At 46.3% G+C, this 19,215-nt stretch overlaps 1 protein-coding gene across 1 annotated transcript; it reads right to left on the reverse strand.

Moving 5' to 3' along the window:
- Positions 1-206: 206 nt before the first annotated feature.
- RGS10 (regulator of G protein signaling 10) lies at positions 207-17,121 on the reverse strand (the record flags this gene model as incomplete). The annotated part of the gene is made up of 5 exons (XM_084264828.1): positions 207-353; positions 3,588-3,731; positions 8,392-8,478; positions 10,570-10,688; positions 17,073-17,121. 5 exons carry the CDS (start codon positions 17,119-17,121, stop codon positions 207-209), a joined length of 546 nt encoding a protein of 181 aa, XP_084120954.1.
- Positions 17,122-19,215: the final 2,094 nt, after the last annotated feature.

Here is a 19,215-nt window from a genome sequence, read left to right on the forward strand (position 1 = left end):
TTTTAGCTAGGAAACAGTCTTTCCACGGGTGCTTGGTTATCAGCTATCATGCAAAAAACAATTAGTCGTTCAAGCAATTAAGAAGGTAAGTATCTCCTAAAAGGTTTTGAGCTTTTCAAGCCCTAAATGCAACTGCTATAAAACATAGACTGTTCCTGAGTGTAATTTTAGCTGTTGTATTGCCTCTCCTGAAGAGATTCACTGTATCATGTGTTGTAAATTCTTGATGCTCTTTTAGCTGCAGTCTGGGCCTCTGGTGAGTTCTCCTCTTGCTCCTCAGACTTCTTGTGGTTTAGGAATATGTCTGACTTTAAGAAGCGGCTGTAGCTGTCGTATTTCATGAGATTGAATATCTGGTGAGGGGGAGAAAAACACAAAAACAGTGACCTAAGTAAAACTAGATTTTAAGTGAGAGGGACAGCATATGAACTCTTAAGGTGTTCTTGTTCTGTTAGCATTAAAGCATTACTGGAAAGCATGGCATTGCCAAACACTTCAAACCCTCAACAGGTGCTGCACAGAGCGAACAGCCACCGCTTTGCTGAAGAGGTACCTTTTAGGCACCTTTCTGATCACAGTTACTCTTGAACATTACAGAATAGCTCACTATACAGGGAGTGTTCTGGATAATTAGGAAAAGCCTCTAAATAATTTACAAATATACTGAAACAGCTAATTTAACCAGCGTTTCTTAAACTTGCACCAATTCTCCCATCCTTTTTAGATTACTACACAACCAAATGCCAAGGGGGGGGTCTCAGGCTAGATCAGAAATGTTGCAGGTACCTGCCACAAAAAGGTGATCTGGTACAGATGGAATTTGCCAGTTAAAGTGTGGTTTAAAACTGGAGATAGATTAAACTTGTGCCATTAGGCTTTTCCCTAGCAGATCTGCCCTTATTCTCACAACTAATACGCAGCCAGCGTGGAAGCACAAAGTCAGCTTTTCTCTTCCAGGGCTGGAGTCCAGGCTCTTCCCTCAACACAGCTGCTTTCTCTTCTATTTATACCCATTTGAGACAAAAAAGCTAGAACTCATGGGTGTTTCCTGAAAACAAAAGGTTTGGGGAGGGTGGCCTGGAATCTGTTCAGATGTCGAGGTCAGGACTGTATTCTGCTTGGTCTTGAAACAGAGGGGAAGGAAAAAAAAGTAAACCTCAGAACTATAATTGAGTCAAAACCAAAGCCTCCATCACACCATCACACTCTGCCCATTATCTCCCTGGCAGAGCCTCTCTGACTCACACCTCATGACCAGTTACACTTTACAGTACTCAGAGTAGCTGTATTTCCAAGAGGAATTTCTGGGTTCTGACTCCCACGTGTGGATAACCAGAGCTTTACCTTTGTGAGCTTCATTTCTGACTAACAGTACAACCAGACAACAGCTGTTTGATGGGGGGAAAAAAATAATTAAATAATCTCTAACTGTTTCATTTCATCCCCTCAAGGAACTTGGACAGAAGAACACACCACTTGACTGCTCTTGTCTGTGTTTGCTGAAATACACCCCTTGCAAAGAAATTACCTGAAGCATTTTACTAATCACTGTTTGTTTACACATTTAAATATTTAAGTTCATGTTTAAAAGAGAGGAAATATTTATAAGCTGCATACTGGAAGACTCCAATCAAGGCAGTTAAGTCAAATTACACTTCCTGGCACTGGCTAACTACAATGTAATTGAATTGATCCAACTATCTCAAGGAAAAAAAAAACCCAAAACCTAAGGAAGACATTGCCTGTTCAAACACTGTAAGAACTCAGACTGACCCCTTGTTCCTGGTATCATTTAAAGCATCTCCCAGAGAGAAAGAGCACCAAGATCAAAATATTCTGGAGTTTGGTCAACCAAATGCACAGAGCAGATTTTATAATCATGTGCAAGAGCAGAGTTCTCTTTTTACCTCCCCTCCTCCCATCACCTTTGTGGAGCAGCAAAGTTTACCCCATAAGTATTTTGAAATCATGGATTTCTCTGCACACTGCTTCATTCAGCACAAACAACTGCCTCCAAGTTGTTCAAGGCCATCCCATGAGCACACCCCACAGCTAGCCCCACTGAAACCAGCAGGAATTGGAGAACCAGAGTGCTAGTTACCAGTAATGCAACAGCCCAGACTGTGGCTTGCAAGCTCTGCCTCTCTATACTTCAGAGACACAGTGCCAGCAGTACTTAACGCTGCTCTTTAGAGAACAAGTTACACCACTCTTCATAACTTTATAAGGTTTGAGAACTAGAGAAGACCAGAAGTCTTCCCAAACTATCTTCTAACAGCAATAAACAGAAGCTTCAAGCAGTGGAAACCTGCAACAACCCACAAAAACGCTGCATTGGGTTTTAAAAGTTCACAGTCTTTCTTCCTGCACCAGTGGGATTCCCTACCACTGGTCTAGCTGATTCCAAGTGAGGTATAACATCCCCGGCTGTTCATCTGCATGCTCAGTTGTAAGACTGCAAAACATTTTACCTGTGGTAGTCTTACTAGCTTCACTCTCACCATCACCCACCCTGAACCAAAGTGCTTAGATTTACCAGCACATTTTCTTTCCCTTCCCCCCCAGTCAGAAGTTCTTCCACAAAAAAAAACTTTACACCTTCACAGGGAAATTTGTTTTCAGACATTCCCACTGCTAATGACTTAGAACCTGCTTGGAAGACAGCAGAGCCTTTGCTCCTCAGCCCACTTCAACTGAGCCTGCCAGTGCCCAACTAACATACACAGTACCTGATGTGAAATGGGTTAAAAACACTATTTAAAACAGCATGTTGTTTCTCCACAAAAGAGAAAAGCCAGATGGAAAATACAGGTAGTCCTGAGGATGGTACAGAAATTAAAAACAGTACAGACTGCAAGTGCTGGAAAGCTGCAGATAAGAATGACTCACTTCAAAACTTAAGGCTCTAAAATAAGTTACGTATGAAGAAAATTTACCACCAAAAGACATGCCTGCAAAACGTCACCTAATTCCTATCAGACCTCCCAAGACCTATAGGAAAAGGCAAAGCAGATACCCAAACCTCTTCTAAGTTTTGTGCATTACAGAAGAGGAGGCTTTTCAGGAAACTGCATTATATTCAGATCAATGTACACACCAAAACAAAATGAAGAATCTTGAGCTCTCAAGGAAACCAGTGGCAACTACAGAAACAAACATCAGCAGTGACTCAGCCCCAGTGAATACACAGGAAAACGTAGGCACAGAGTGAGGCAGCTGGGCAACTGATTCTCAGGCACAAAGTCAGGCAGCTGGGTGACTGATCTTCAAGCTGCCAGCAGAGGAACCCAGAGGAAACTTCATCTGATTTTCCAGGCAAGTCCTGAACTGGAATTAGCTTGGTGGCACTGAATTTCCTAACTAGTTGGCCCTTGCTAGATGGGGGCAAGAACGTGGGGTATGGTGCATTCACCCACAGAGCAGCTGTATTAATATCCCCAGTGCAGAAGCAGCCCAGCTCTGTGCCTACCTAATCAGTCCATGCCACGGGTAGGAGTAGGCATCTTCCCACCTTTCCCACACTTCCTTGTGCTTAGGAAGCAGACTAAAACCTAAACACACTCTGTTCTGGAAGAAAGTAATTTTACCTGGTCCTGGAGCTTCTGAAACATGAGAGGGTGAGGTGTCTCCAAAATGGTCTCATTCAAACGTGACTGCCCTTCAACATTGACTTGGGAGGAAGCTTTGCTGGACAGGAAAGTCATGTAAATTTCTTTAGCTTTTTCTTGCATCTGCAAAAGGGCATATTTATTGAAAGAATTATTTGCTGTGGGAATGTTCTTTGTATTTGTTAATGTTTTATTGGAGACTGCTCTGGGTCACTTCTTGAGGTTCTTAAAACCAAAACATAGTCTGAATTAAAAAAAAGAAAACAAATAACAAACAAACATACATAATCTTATTTGTGTATATTTTCGTTTGTACTGGAAGAGACATCTCTGCAGGTTGTGATAATCCACTGCAAAACTGCTCAGCATCACCAACTTGGCCTTGCCTTCACTATTCAGAAGACTATTTTCACAAACAGATAACCAGCATGCACAAGGAACCCAGAGGGGAAATGCACTAGAGAAACTTGCTGCAAGGCAAAACTGAGCAAAGTTAGAGCCTAATCCATGCTACTGGTAGATAACCTTGTGGTACTACATCCTTTGTTACAACGACCTTTTTACCTCAGGACAGCTCACAGCAACACTGGCTACATGATTAAAACACAACCCTAACGAGTCTTTTTTTGGCTAATGATAAAGATAAGACCCTGAAGACCCTCTGAAAGCTGATAAATAATGGTAGGTGTGACCTGCATAAACCAGTTTATTAGTGTTTGCCCTGGAATCAAGAGAATGGTCTTCTCTCAACAAATCAGTAACAGTGATAACACTGTGACCCCACCCAGCATCTTTAAGCTTTCAAGCAGTAAATGAGTGGGCACAATCCTCAGGAATTCAATGCAAGCTCCCCCTTGACCAGAAGGCTGGCCTAAAAGAAAGCCAGCGGGGCAGAAGAGAGCCAAGCCAGGCAGGAGGGAGGCCTCCTTGCTGCAATCTGAATTCTTCACACTGAGAACAAGGCCCACTCAGCATCCCAAGCCATGGTTACTCATCAGTGTTCCCTACTGTACATCTAATGAGCGACCACATCTTCAGACCAGCACCAACTACAGGGCTGTATCTTTGATAGGAAGTGGGCTTGAAGGAGGAAGCATTTAAACCCTTGCCCATGAAGGAGTCACAGAATTTCTTTCATGTTTCACAGCTGAGAACCAACATTTGGGGACAATTAGAAGAAAAGCTGCACGTGTTTGACAACTCACAAGGCCTAAAGAGTTAACTCTCTCACTGCTGAAGGAGACACACGTTTTCCAGAAGTATTCCTTTTTAAGGCAGATGATTCATCCAGTGGGTAAAACATCGTGTGTCAGGTGCTTTAGGTCACAATGAGTGTTTGGAACAGTTTCTGATCTTTCCATTTTCACAGACTGGGCAGGACTGGGTCAGACACGTCTGTTCTGCATGAGCAGCTAATCCAATTGATCAGAGGTGGGACTGCTTTAACTGGTCAGTGTCAGTCCTACCTAAGTAACTTTTGAACCTGATATTAAATTTCATCCATATTTAAGGGAGGGATAAAGGATGAAGAAATAATAGCCCTCCTCCTGATTCAATGGAAAAGAGCAGTGAGAGAGAGGAAAGAGAGGAAAGGCAGCGCTGCAGTATGCATTCAGAAGTTACCTACTCTTCTTGAACTGCCAGCACATTCTTAGCTGCTGGGTAATCAACACACACATAGCTCCACATCAGCCACAAGACAATGTGCTGCTTGCCCAGGGCACACAAGCTGGGCACTGCAAACAAGGAGCAGAGGACTTGAGGGGGGGAAAAACCAAAAGTACAAGTACTGTGAGGAAGTTTAAAGAACATGGGGGGAACGAGAGAATTGTGGGGGAGGCTGGTGAAACAGGGAGGATCTCTGGACTTTGTGGGGAAGAGAGACAGAGAAAGGAAGTGAAAGTGCTGTGGTAGGATGACGGGGGCGTTGGAGAGACACAGGGGACCTGATTTTATCACAATGGGGAAATATGGAAATGCACAGCTAAACACTGCAGGTTCTGCTGCATATGGAGCAACTCAAGCTACATCTGTGCTTCAGCAGTAGAGCAGCAGTTTAAAGACAATTAATTAAAAAAAAAAAATAAGAAAAAAGTACAGTTAAAGCTGCCAGTATCTTTATACAGCCCCCAAAGGACAGTCAGGGAGAGCCAGCTTCATGTGGAGGAGACAGCGATGCTCCCTGTTCAGTGGGTGGCATTCTTTGTTCTGCATCAGCCTGAAACTAAGGCTTCTGCACAGGGTTCTCTACTCTGGAATTTAAACAGCACTTTAACTGGGATCTTGTTCACAGGTGGTTATTAAAGGATTTCTGGCACCTTTCACTTACATCTGTGTGCTCACTCCAGCATCCGTGCCAAATTCCCTTTTGGAGTACAAAGTTTTGTCTGCAGAAATCCCCCTCACTATTCCAAGTGGATACAATATTCCTTCCTACTTCCTTTCCGAAGGTCAAATTCAGCTCTCAGGCATGTGTGGTTCCCAAATGAGGTGAATGGGAGTCCCAGATGCTCACCAGAACAGGCTCCAGCAGTTAGCAGCTGTGCAGCATTACCCAGTCCTGCCTAACCACTGCCACATCCCACATGGGAAGTCACAGAAGGAGCTCTTGAATAGGTATACCTTGTTCTGAAATTGTTCACTACAAAACTTCTTGACATGGGTGTTTTGGAGGGTTTCAGCAATAGCTGAGAAGATTCCATGTCATTTGAAGCATTTATTACAATCCGTAATTTATTTTTAAAGCTCAGCTACAAGAGAAGAAACATTTAAACCTTGGGAAGTAGCACAATGGACATGTTGTTTACTTCAAGAAGTTGCAAATGCAACAGCATATGACTAACTCCAATAAAATATTTAAAGTTAAATCTTACTGACTTACCCTCACCACTCCCATTTCAATAATTAAATATGTGTCCTAAGATGACGACCATATGGGTAAGAGTCACTCTGCAAGTGGACTTGACCTAATTTCCTCCTCAATCTTTGCTAAAAATTACATTTCTAATTTAACTTCAATTTTAAAGGTTGGGGTTTTTTCTTGTAACTACAGTGATGTGTCTTGAGCTGAGGGAGGAGTTTGTGCTTTCCTGCTGCAAGAACACAGGCTGAATCCAGTCTGTCTAAAAGCTGCCTAGGCCAGTAACGTAGCCTGCTTGCTGCCTTGCTCTGCAGATGCTGAAAACCTCCCCTGCTCCCTGAAACAGGTGTGCATTTTCTGTTAGCTCACTCAAACAGCAAAACAAACACAGACTCATGGAACAGTCTGGTTTGAACTTCATTTCTGCCTTCCCCTGACTAAACATTCCCACCACTAGTCTCAAGCCAACACAACAGCCTGGATTCTCCTTGCCAGTGGTTCACATTCAAGAGGAAGGGGAGAGAGAAGATGTATCTGCACAGCATCTTGCAAGATCTGCCTGTGTTGGCTTGATATGTCAGCTTCTAGGCAGAGCCCACGTGACTGTGGTTACAGTAACAACCAAAACATATTTAATAAGTCTTGAGGAAAGGCCTGAGATATTTTCTCAGAACGGCAACAGACAATTTGCAAACAACATAAAGCAGGAGCAGGGTGAACCTGCACCTACCTGTGAAGAGAAGAAAGGAAGGAGGGGATATTTACTGAGCCAACCACCCCAGTGATACACCAGCCTACACAAAAACAACACTGCTTGAGGCTGAGACAGAAGCAAGGACAGTAACATTAGGCACAGATTACCTTTGTGCAAGTTTAAACCAACCAAGAAATACCCCACACTGACACTCTCATGTCAAATACTGAAAGTTTATCTTACACTTTAAAAACAAGGGGAAAAAAAAATCCCACTCAGTCTGGGTTAAATTGAAATCAGCTTCATCTGACCAAAAGCCTGAGTGTCTATGAACTGGATTCCATGGTAAACCAGTTTTCATGAGAAGCAGGCTATAAAACAAGTAAAATTTCTTGTTAGAATACTCCATTTGCATTAGACAGATACAAAGTGATTTCTGCAAGAGTCTCTCTCAGAAGACAAATTCGTGCTTCATGCTATCATAAACATTGGAAAGATTTCTATTTTTACTGCTTTTTCTAGCTTTGCAAATTATCTAAACCAAGCCATCCATAAGCAGCAGCTATAAAGATTTGCTGCAAGTCTGTGTCACTCTAAAGCACATTTATTCTGGCCACTGCTGCAATAGCTTTGGTAGTAGCAGTAGTCCATCTTGACCAGACTATGTAATGATTGGTACTGAATAATTAAGCTAAATGCAACCTAGTTAAGCCTCTGCCCATTATTTGGCAATTCATCCAAGAATTCACTACCTTACTTCAATTTCTCTTGTTTTGTAACTTGGGATTTGATAAGGCAAAATGTTTATTTTGGCTATTGTAAAACATTTTGTTTGTGTTGTTTGGTATTTTTATGTTACACTAAAATACTATAATGGTGTACATTCTAATGTAATAGCCACTATGCTTTTACAAAAAAGTCCTGAATGAACTATATTGATATTGCCAAACAAGATGATGCAACACCACTCAATTAAACCTCCTGCAATTCCCACGCAACCAAAAAAGTTCAGAGTTTTCAAAACATGGGACGCTTGACAATTTCAGCATTTTGTTTTGATTTGAAATAGAACCAGCTTTGTTTCCAAACAATTCCATTACACTGATTTCAGTGCAATTCCTTCAAGTATTTGCACTCTGACAAAGTACGATGAGCAACAGAAGAGTTAAAAGAGTTCCAGCTCTGCTGCAGAAGCTTTGTTCACAAGCAGAACACATTCAGAAACATACCTGCTTTTTCCCTTGTGTTTTCTTAAATTCTTCACAAGCTAGCCAGAACAAAACATTTTCTTCACTAAATTCCTTCTTTAAGAATTCCTAGAGAAAAGCAAAGCGGGCAAACAAACGTTAATATCCAATCTCAGCTGGTTTTCTCTCTTCCTACTACAGGTATTGCAAGTAGAAGCCACCCATGGGTAGCTTCACTGAGTTTAGATAATCCCATGGGACAGCACCACTGCGTCAGGGCATCTGCACACCAACAAAACCCAAAGGCACAATCGTATATTCAGCACTCTGAAAGCACATTCCAGGAGAATGATGCGTTGCACTTAATCTCGGAGCATATCAGTAACTAACAAGCAGAGTTTCTTCTGTCTCCCTTAAATAACTCCAGCAGTTTTACAGTCATTACTCAAAGGGAAATCCAAAAATATATGAATTCATTATCAGGTGATTATAATGAACTATTTTAGTGAGTCACACATCACTTGAGATTCTCATCTAGTATCTTTCTGATTTTTTAATGAGTAAGTTCTCAACAAATAAAAGCATTTCTAAACATGATCACCAGTGGCAATAAATTCCCTTAAGTAAACTAAAGCAGAAGATGTATTTGCATTCTCTAGGCAGTGTTTAAACAAAGGACATTCCTCCAAAAGTGAGGCCTGTTTCAAAATGGAGGAAAAAAAATGTACATTAAATTTCTTTACAAAAAATAATGACTAAAATATTTATAGTTCTGAAATCATTTGTTATCACTTTCAAGTGTTAGAAAACAGATATTAAATAATGCCAAGAATTAAATAGCACCAAGATTTATTTCCAAATTTTTTTAGAGAATCCTAAATCACGGTGTTTTGCAATTCTGGTTTACATCACTTTTCAAACCAGTCTGGCAGGAAATATTTTTATCCTGGTGCATTTTATCAGCGACTGGTAGGGCAAAACCACAGTCCTGTAGGTAGTTCCTACTCCTACAGATAATGTGGCCTTAAAAATACCCCAACTTGCCACCCTCACCTAAGTAAGCCTCAAGTCTACATTTTGAGCTGCACAGGCCCAAGTATGATATGGTCTGGGTTGGAAGGGACCTCAAAGACTATCATAGTTCCAGGTACAGCTGCTGCAACACAGAGTAAGAGCCGCACAGAGTTACCAGGCTCCAGAGCTGTTCGTGGTAACTCAGTGCTTAAGGAAGGACAAAATATGAGAATAAAAAGCATGGGGTCAGTCCTCAGTAATAAATAATGCTTGGCAAGAGAGATCAGTGGCTCAAGGACTGTAGTTTATCCAACAGTAACTTGTTAATCCTTGGAACGGTCAATAGATCCCTACAGAAAGATGCAACCACAAGTCTTCCATGTCCCCCTGGAGAGCAAGCTGCAGTGGCAGTGGGCAGAAGGCACCACCTCAGAGGCTCAGCAAATGCCACAGCTCCAACTCTGCCACCTCTGCTCGAGGTACACACCTACAAGGTTGCACAACTACGTACTTGCAGCATTGCACCATCTGGGCTCCATCAGAAGAGGGGTGGCCAGCAGGGACAGGGAGTGGATTGTCCCTCTCTACTCTGCCCTCGTGAGGCCCCATCTGGAGTACTGTGTCCAGATCTGGGGCACCAATACAAGAAAGATGTAGAATTGTTGGAGAGGGTTCAGAGGAGCCACAAAGATGATTAGAGGGCTGGAGCAGCTCCCCTACGAAGAGAGGCTGAGGGAGGTGGGCTTGTTCAGCCTGGAGAAGAGAAGGCTGTGGGGGATCTCATTGCAGCCTGCCAGTCCCTGAAGGGAGCAGAGAAACAGAAGAACCAACTTGTTAAAAGGGCAGACAATGGCAGGACAAGGGGGAATGGATTAAAGCTAAAGGAAGGAAGGTTTAGATGAAGTATTAGGGGGAAGTTTTTTTACAGAGAGAGTGTGAGGTGCTGGAACAGGCTGCCCAGAGAGGGGGTGGGTGCCCCGTCCCTGAAGGTGTTCAAGGCCAGGTTGGATGGGGCCCTGGGCAACCTTGTGTAGCTCCAGGCCTGGAGGTTTGTGGCCCTGCCTGTGGCAGGGGGATTGGAGCTGTATGATCCTTGGGGTCCCTTCCAACCCAGACCATTCTATGATTCTATGATCTATGCTGAGACTCGCTCAGCTTTAAATCCTAATTTCAGTGAACAGAAATATCCATAGTTAATACAGCAACCCTAAATCGTTTCACTCCTTCGGGATCTTCAAGGAGGTTCTCCAGTGATGTCGCCCATTTTGAGGTTCCTTTCAAGGTCTGGTGGCTGCTGCTTGGGTGACCCTCGCTGTCATTTATTTCTGGAAAAAAAAAATTGAAGAGAACATCATCTTCATTAGCAGCGGTGAACGAATGTCACACGCGCTCCTTCCCCATCGCCCTCCGCACCCCGGGATCACAGCTGTGCTCTTTAAAGGAAGCACCATAAAGCTGAAAATAAACACAGACACATATTTGAATTCTGCTTTTTGCCTCCGAGGAGGTAAGAAAAGCCTTGCAGTCAGATAATTCATGAGCATGGAAGCAGGCACTGTCACTGCATGATAGGAGTTCAAGCACCTTCCGCATGTGGAACACAGTGACCGCAGACGGTGCAGTAAAAGGACCCTTTGCCTTGTGTTCTGGCACTGTCAACGACTTTGGCTTCTATAAAGCGAATCCTGGACAGTCACAGAGATGAAATTTGTTTTTAAGGAAAGACTCATCAGTGGAGGTTGGAAAAAGACAATGAGAGAAAGAAAAATAATGCTTTAACAGGAGAACAAGTTTGAAGTGTTAACCCAGTCTAAGAGGAAAAAAGACAGCTGGCAGAGGAGCCTCATTCCAGCTGAGTCGACCTGCTAATGGGGGAAGAGGTTTTGGGGTGTTTTTTTCTGTTTTCAAGACCACTGAAATTCAGCTTCTACAAGGTGTACTGAACTGTGCCCACACCTTATCCTCCAGCCAGCCTTCCCATAGACAGGGGACAAGTATTCGCAGAACCGTAGGGGCTGGAAGGGACCTCCAGAGATCATCGAGTCCAACCCCACAAATTATGTTGCATACAAAAGGCTACTGATGCCAAAAAAGAAAGTTTGCTGGCTACCCATCAGAAAACCTATTGCTTGGGAAGACTCCAGGAATGTTACTGCTGATCTGAAAACACTCTAAAATAGACATAAAGCTCTTGCTTGGCCTCCTGCCTTTCAGACCCGAAATGCCCAGGGAAGACAGGAGGAGTGCAGGCCATGAGAAATCAGGCTAAGAGCTCTACTTCAGGCCAGCACACACTGGAAAGGCACACAAAAACTCTGACTGTGAAGTATACAGTTCCCATTTATTTCTATATAACCCCTTAATTTCTCCCTATCAAATTATAGGAAACAGGGATCTCAGTAACTTCTGCTTCAGCTCTGTTAAAAAAAGCCGCTCCTCTGCCACCACACTAAACCTCAGCAAGTATCTCACAGAACTATCTATGCAGAGCCACACTATCAGATGCCCTTTTTAACTGGTAGCTAGAATGACAAATGCTAAGGTTAAAGCCCTACAAAACACTGGCACGGCAGCAAAGCCAATTGAGTTTTGGTTGGTAGGAACCTGTAGACTATTTGTTTTTCTAAGAGCAAGATGGATCACTGTTTTAAGTGAAGGAGCATCTCCTTTTCTCCCTTGAGAGGAGTGTTCCTCTCATGCAGGAGAAATTCCACAGCTGGAAAAGAGGTAAACTGCCTGAAGTTGCGGATTCCATACCCAGTGCCTAACAGTGAGATCTACACTCATGCCCTGAGTAAATACAGACGTAAAAGAAAGGAATGCATCTAAAATGATCGAGCAAGTAGTCACTGCAGGCTTCATTTTTCATGTGTAAATCCTGTCTCCCCTTTACCCATCCTGCTCACGCTCTCTGGTGCTGTTACAGCACTGACATGAAGCTTCTTACACAACAAATGCATGGCTTTGGGCCTGCACAGAACCTTTCAGCACCCAAGATTATTGTAACAGATTTGGTTAAAGACTGGGACAGACTGGTCTCCAAAGCAGCAAGTACACCCACAGCTCTGTACAGGAGAAGTAATTCCTCCCCCAAACACACAGCCTGCTAGTTAAAAGTCAAGAGTCAGGACCTGAGGACTGTCTCCAAACCACTACTGCAGACTTCATATGTGATGCATATCACATACGTGATATGTACAGTGAGTTAGATGTGCCTCAGTTTCCCCTCCCCTCAGGCAAAAGGATGTCGTGATAATCACTTACAAAATTTATTCTACATACGTGACTCAAAGTATCTGGGCCTCCAATCTCAGTAAAGCCTGTGAGATTGAAGTGGGAATAGCCAACTACATTGGAGCAGGTCACAGTTACCTCTGAGGAGCTTAAATCTCTTGCTACGATCATCCTCACCTGTGAGCAGAATGGCAGCTCTGTGTGTACAGTTGCTAATGACCTGAAGAACATGGCCATTCCATAACTGAATGTATGATTTAGCAGAGGACATATGGGAATGAGACTTTATTTCTAGTGTTTCTTTTCCATCCAAATTTTAAGTGTACTTCAATGATTACTTAAAAAGCATTTATTTCAGTGAGCCACTGCAACACAAGGTGGGCCCAGCACTATGAGAACCTAAAAAACAATTCTGGTGAGCAAAGGCCAGAACAAGTGTCTCTACACACCCAGGATACATTGATCTGCTGCCCCTCAACTGCTTTCTCATTTTGTCTCTCTCCTCCCTGCCCACCATTTGCTCCAGCTTCCTCCCTCTTCCAGCCTACTCACCACAAACCAGCTCCATCCTCCATTTACGTTTCCCTTGCTCTTTCTATCACCCTCCAGACCCTGCACTCTGCTACGACCTCACTCCCCTTCTACCTCCTCCTCCAGCCCTACAGGAGATCTTGGGTTTGATAGGAAGACCTACACGACTTCTTCCTAATGCCCATTCTGCTGAGCCTTGTTGCACAGGACTCTCTTACTCAGTTCATTTCCTCAAAGTGCTGAGATGACGCTGGCCTGCCCGCTGCTCATACAAGGCTTTACTCCTTACCTCACTTACTCAAGCTGGGAGCTCCCCACAGCAGAGGCTACAAGATGCCACAGGTGCAGACAAGCCCTGCAGAGCCGGCATGGGTACCACTGCCCAGTTCAACCTGTGCTACAGCTCCCAGCACCAGTCCACACCGAGGCAGGAAACACCAGCCACAGTGTCACAGAGGCAGACCCTTGGACCACGGGTACATAATAAACTCAAGAGGCCAGAGAATGTCCTGCCATCAGGTAGTGCAGCACATCTCTTGTTCCCCAAGGGCTGTCCCTCATGGCACTGTAACCCAGTGCAAACAACCTGCTGGGGACACTGCTGGGCTGGTACCACCCACCCTGCCTGCTGTGTCAGGGGGTAATACAGCTGGCAGGGGCCAGAACAGTGCCAGGGAGCGTGCCAACGGCTCTGTAGGGCTCACATCTGTGTACTGGGCATGGCACCGCTCAAGCTCTCCCCCTCCAGGCTGAGTCCCATTAGTCCCCACACTCGGGGCCCCTCTGCCACCGCCACAAAACATTTAACATCCCCATTCGGAGCAAATGTAAATAGGCTGCCTGTGATATGGGACAGCAGGAAACACCTTGAAATTTCACGAGGGTATTAAAATTCCCGGGTATTTTTATTATACCCCATTAAACACACCCTCACAAACATCTTTTTCTAATATAAAAATGACACACACACCCCAATTAGGATCCTAACTGCTCACTCCAAGCACTGCTGTGATTTCTAGAATTTTTTTTAAGATAGGAAAGAGCTTTTCCCCATAAATTACTCCAGGAGCTAATCCCCAAGTCTTTATCCCATAACATCTTACTAAATTACCTTAAAAATGATACTTCCGCTGGAGGAGAATTCAATGAAAGCCTGAAACAAATTTATTTCAGAAGGCAATACTGCAATAAATGTAAGAGACAATTACATGGATGAGCCTCCTGAAATCTATTTATCTCTGTCTGCTATTTATAAGGACAACTTACTCCCGTTAAAGTCAGCTGGTGACAAAGCTATATAATAAGCACTCAGAATTAATAAGCTCGATGCCAATGTTTAACAACCAGTAGATCATTTAAATGAGGCAGGCAGACATTTGCTGCTGCGGGAAAGTGGGAGATAACTTTCTGCATCCAAAAGTAAAAAAAAAAAGCCACTACAACACGGCAGTTCTTCCGCCAATACTTCTGTAAAAATAACATGCAGAGCACACAACAGCTGATAAACACACTAATTACCTTTCTTAATGCCAGAGGGGAGCGCTTGCTGTCGCTTATACGGCTTCGGAACCAAGAGGCAGAGAAAGCCAGTGAAGCAGACGCAGCAGAGCACAGCTGTTGAGTCCCCACGGAAGCAAACTGCCTGCTGACCTGTCACGACCTAACACGGCTGCCCGCAGCACGGGCCACCGCCAGCTACTTCTACAGAGCAAACGATCCAGCAGGTATTTTAACGGCACCGTTATTTCGGAGGGGAGCCCTACACTAAGCCCACAGATAGGCAGTGATGCTAGCTGGAGGATTGTTTTGGAGCAGCATCTTCTAGAAGCTGCTTTCCCCCTATCTCACAACAGTAGCGCGGCGTTAGACTTGCAGATAAAGACCCTCTGTAAGAGATAGATACAACGGCGAGCGCAGCGCTGCTAACTCTAATTATCAGTTGAAGCGTGGTGCCCAACAATGGCATGTATTTGCATTCTCCAAACAGGAGCTTGGACCAAAACCACTGGAAGCATGAATAACATCAAAATACACAACTTCATGGGTCAACACTCGCCGTCCCGGCCCTTGGTTTCAACAAGCACAAAGAAAGGTGGAAGCCCATCAAACTTTTAGAGATTCAGCGCAGCTAACTGAGCTAGGCATGTTAATCCATCTGCCTTCCAGAAGGGCTAACACTCTACACCTCCTCCCCAGGCTGCTGTCCTTCTCAAACCATTGACACGGCAGCCTGTATGGCACCTTACCGAACAGCAGAGACTCACACCCTTCACAGTACCCCTCTGGATGCATCCCTGACCTAAATGCCCCTTCCAACTGCTTCTCTCCCGCACACGCCTTTTACAAACCCCTTAACAGAAGACAACCAGCACACACAGAGTACACAGATATGACAAAAGCACCGTGTAAACAGCATATTCCTTATTCGGTGCTTTTAGCGTTAATACACAGCAATAAGAAAAGCCTTCCCTACTTCTTCTTGAAGAACTTCTCATCGCATCACCCGTGTTTTCCCTTCTCCCACCTGGATCAGAAAGCTGCGAACCACAAACCTTGACTACTTCAAAGGTAATCCAAAAAACCTTGTCTCTCCCTGCAGTCACCAGAACGCCTATCCAGCAACAACCACCAGTCTGGAATTAATAAATCCAAGGTTATGAAACAGTGGGAAGCCGAAAGGGGAAAATTGCCTTACTCTCCATGTATCCGAGCACCACTGGACGAACCCGCACACAATTTTGCCTAGCAGCAGCTGAATTTTGGACCTTTTTCACTACAAAAAGGGCCGTCCTTCGCACGGTTTGGTTATTCAAAGCATGACTGTCAACATCCTTTTTTGACTGTCTCCAGCAACAGATGGCTTCTGGATTCCACTTTTAACTATAAGGAAGGAAACTACAGGGACGTTCCTCTTTTGTAGCATCTCTGGAAGCGTTCACCAGACATATATCCTTTAAAAAACACAAACAAAACCCTCCAGATGAACGCCCCATCTGGCTTTTCTTCGAAAGGCTCTTAACTTCTTACGGCAGGTTGTAAAATGTAGCGGTACCGGTCTAGGATTCTGAGCTCGCAGCAGTTATCCCAGCTGCTCTGGCAATGAGGTCTGTGTTAACCACCCCCCCGCACTTTGAACTCACAGCATCAGAGATGCCGGGCCATGAGACGTCCCGCAGCAGCACGAAGGCAGAGGGAACCGCGAAGCCCTCCTGCACTCCTCAGGCTCTGCAACTTCCATCCCAGTTTCAAACGCCCCCTCCCGAAGGGAAACTCTCCGAGGCGGATTTCGAGCTCGAACCATCACGCTCCCATGTTCCGGGCTATTGCCTCGCTACCAGTAACCGCGGCAGCCAGCAGTCGGCAATTAAAATTTGGCTGATGAGGCATAAAAACCCCGGCAGAAGCCAGTTCCCTCTTCCCTGCGGCTGCCGGCGCGGGAAGAACGGCGCTCCTTCCCCAGGCGGGGTCTGCCACGGCACGCACCCGGCGGGAACAGCCCCTTCGCCCGGCGGGTCAGCCCCCGCCGCAAGCCCCGCAGGGCCCCGCCACGATGCGAAAACCAAGGGATGCGGCCGCAGCAAGCGGATGAGTGTAGTAAGCCCGCCGGGACGCGGGTACCAGAGAGCCGGGCGGAGCAGCCGGCGCGGCCCAGGTAACGGACACGAGCAACAAGCGCTGCCGGGGGCGGGCTCGCTCCGCTCCCCGCAGCCGCCGTGTTGAAAGCCCCGCGCGGCCGAAAGGGCGGGAGAGCGGCTGCCGGCCGGGCGCCCCCGCTCACCGCCCCGCGCTGCCGGGAGGGCGCTCGGCCGCGCTTTCCTTTCCCCGACGCTGGGTGGAAAGAGAAGCGCAGCCCTTTCCTCTGCCGGCGGCACTTCCTCAGGCGGCGGCAGATGCCGGGGCGGAAGGTCGCGCAAGGAGGGAAGAGGCCGCCCTCACCCCCTTACCTGACGGCGGGCGCTTCCTGCTGAGCCGGCTCACGGCCCGGTTAAACATCTCGGGGGGCGGCCGCGCGGCCCCGCGCTGCCCGGAGCCGGAGGGGGCGGCCGCGCCTTCCCCGCTCCCCTCCGGGGAGGCGCCCCGCACCGCCCCGTTCCGTCCCGCCCCGCTCCCCCGCGGCCGCCCGCCCCCTGACAGGCGCCGCGGCCGCGCCGCGCCCTTCCCGCCGCCAACCGCCGTGAGGGGGAGGCAGCGCCTGCCCGCCCGCCTCGGGGTCCCCTCAGCGCCCGGCCCGGGGCGAGCTGGCGGAGCGGGGCTGGCAGGCGGAGGCCCGGTGCTGGCGGAACCCCGAGCCTGGGGACGGGGCTCCTCAGCGCCGCGCCCCGGGGTGACGGCGGCAGCGGCATTTCCATACTACCGTGAGGCACACGGACCGCCAAACGCAACGTGGCAGGGCCGGGTGCCCCGTCTCTCGAGCGCCCGAGAACAGCTCCCTTCCCCTTCGCAGCCCAAGCTCCCGCTCTGTTCCAGCCTTCTCCGCTCCCACCTCCCGTTCACACCGCACCGCTATTTCTATTCGCGTCTATCTCAACCTCCCCCTCCTTCCTCGCCCCGGTCTCCAGCCCCCCCCCGCCCCAGGCCGTTCCTTTCACGGGGCTCTGGGACAGGAGGCAGCTCTCTCGCCCCTCAACTCCTCGCTGAGCAGGTGCAAGAAACATAAAAACCTACCTAAACACTGTCTTGTGCTGGCTGTGGTGAGTCCTTTGCCCTTGCCAAGGCAGGGAAGAACAATTCTTCCTCAATGGGAAGAGCATAATTACACCTTTAACTAAGGTATTTTCACTTTAAGAAGTAACTTTTTATCAAAATATTTAATCAAAAATCCAGCACAAAGCCAATGTGAGGGATCCATGGGATTCTGACAAAGCTGTAAGCCATCGACAGGCAGTGATCTTGGGAAGCACAGGACAACAGTAGTGGGAGGCAATGGGAATGCTTAAATCTCACTGGAAACAGCAGTATCTAAAAAAAAAATAATAATAAATGACAGAAATCGCTGCGAGCAGACAAGTCAACACTTGTTTTATTTCCACCCAAGCCAAATCCCATCCTGAACACACAGTAATGCATTTATAACTAGCGCTGTTCACAGAGGGAACTTGGATGGGCTCCCCATCTCACAAACGTATGGATATTTTCCACTTACACACAGCCAAAATTTCATTCCTGGGAATTGGTGACACCAGAACGCTGAACACAAGAATAAATTGCATCTGTGCTTCCAAAAAAAACAAGAGCACAATACCTTCCAGCTGAAGTGATTTGGCCTGTGCATCACTGGACCTCTGCCTTCAGTACCAGGGCCAAAAGCTGTGTTAGCTGGTGAAGATTTCTTGGCTCTTGGTTTGGGTTTAATAAAAAAAGTTTGCTCCACTGCTGAGGGAACTGCTCAACAGCTGCACGTGGCATTTCCAAGCAGATGTGAGACAGGCACAACGATATTGGGATCACAACGGGCACTGCTGGGCCAGCATCGGAAGAGCACGGGGTAAACCAGCAGCAGGCAGGTTGCATGGACAGCACGAGTGGCACCCGGACTGGTACAAGGGAAAGGAACATCCACTGTGTCACTGCTGGGAGAAGAGAGCTTGGTCATGCCCTCCAAAAGCTTTTTCAGTCGTATCCATTAACACCAGGTATTTCAGGGCAGTATGTTTGCACTGAAGCAGTACAGATAGCACCAGATTTAAGAATCAGGTCACACAGCCCAAAGGTTTTACATGTCATGAACTCCTAGGACAACTAAATAATCTTCAAGCTTCTAACAGGTTACTGGAGTAGTTTTAAGACTTCATTGATCTGTAAGTATGTAAGAAATACAAGAATGCTTGGAGACTGAAGATGGTGCCCATGGTGCATGTTGCTGTGCTGGTGTCTCCACCCTGGAGCCCAGCTGGTGCTCCATTCACACACTGCAAAACCCGACCTTCAGGTCTGCCATGGATTTATAAGGAGGACATTTTCTTTTCTTTTCCTCCCCCAAAACAAACCTGTGGGGTTTGGTTGGGTTTTTTTTTTTTAAGATTCGTGTTTTTCTTCCCTTTTCCTTGAAACCATTAGCATCAGGGTTGCTCCTGTAGAGGCGGCACC

The sequence above is a fragment of the Gallinula chloropus genome (assembly GCF_964237585.1).
Source record: "Gallinula chloropus genome assembly, chromosome: 5".
Classification (NCBI taxonomy): Eukaryota; Metazoa; Chordata; class Aves; order Gruiformes; family Rallidae; genus Gallinula; species Gallinula chloropus.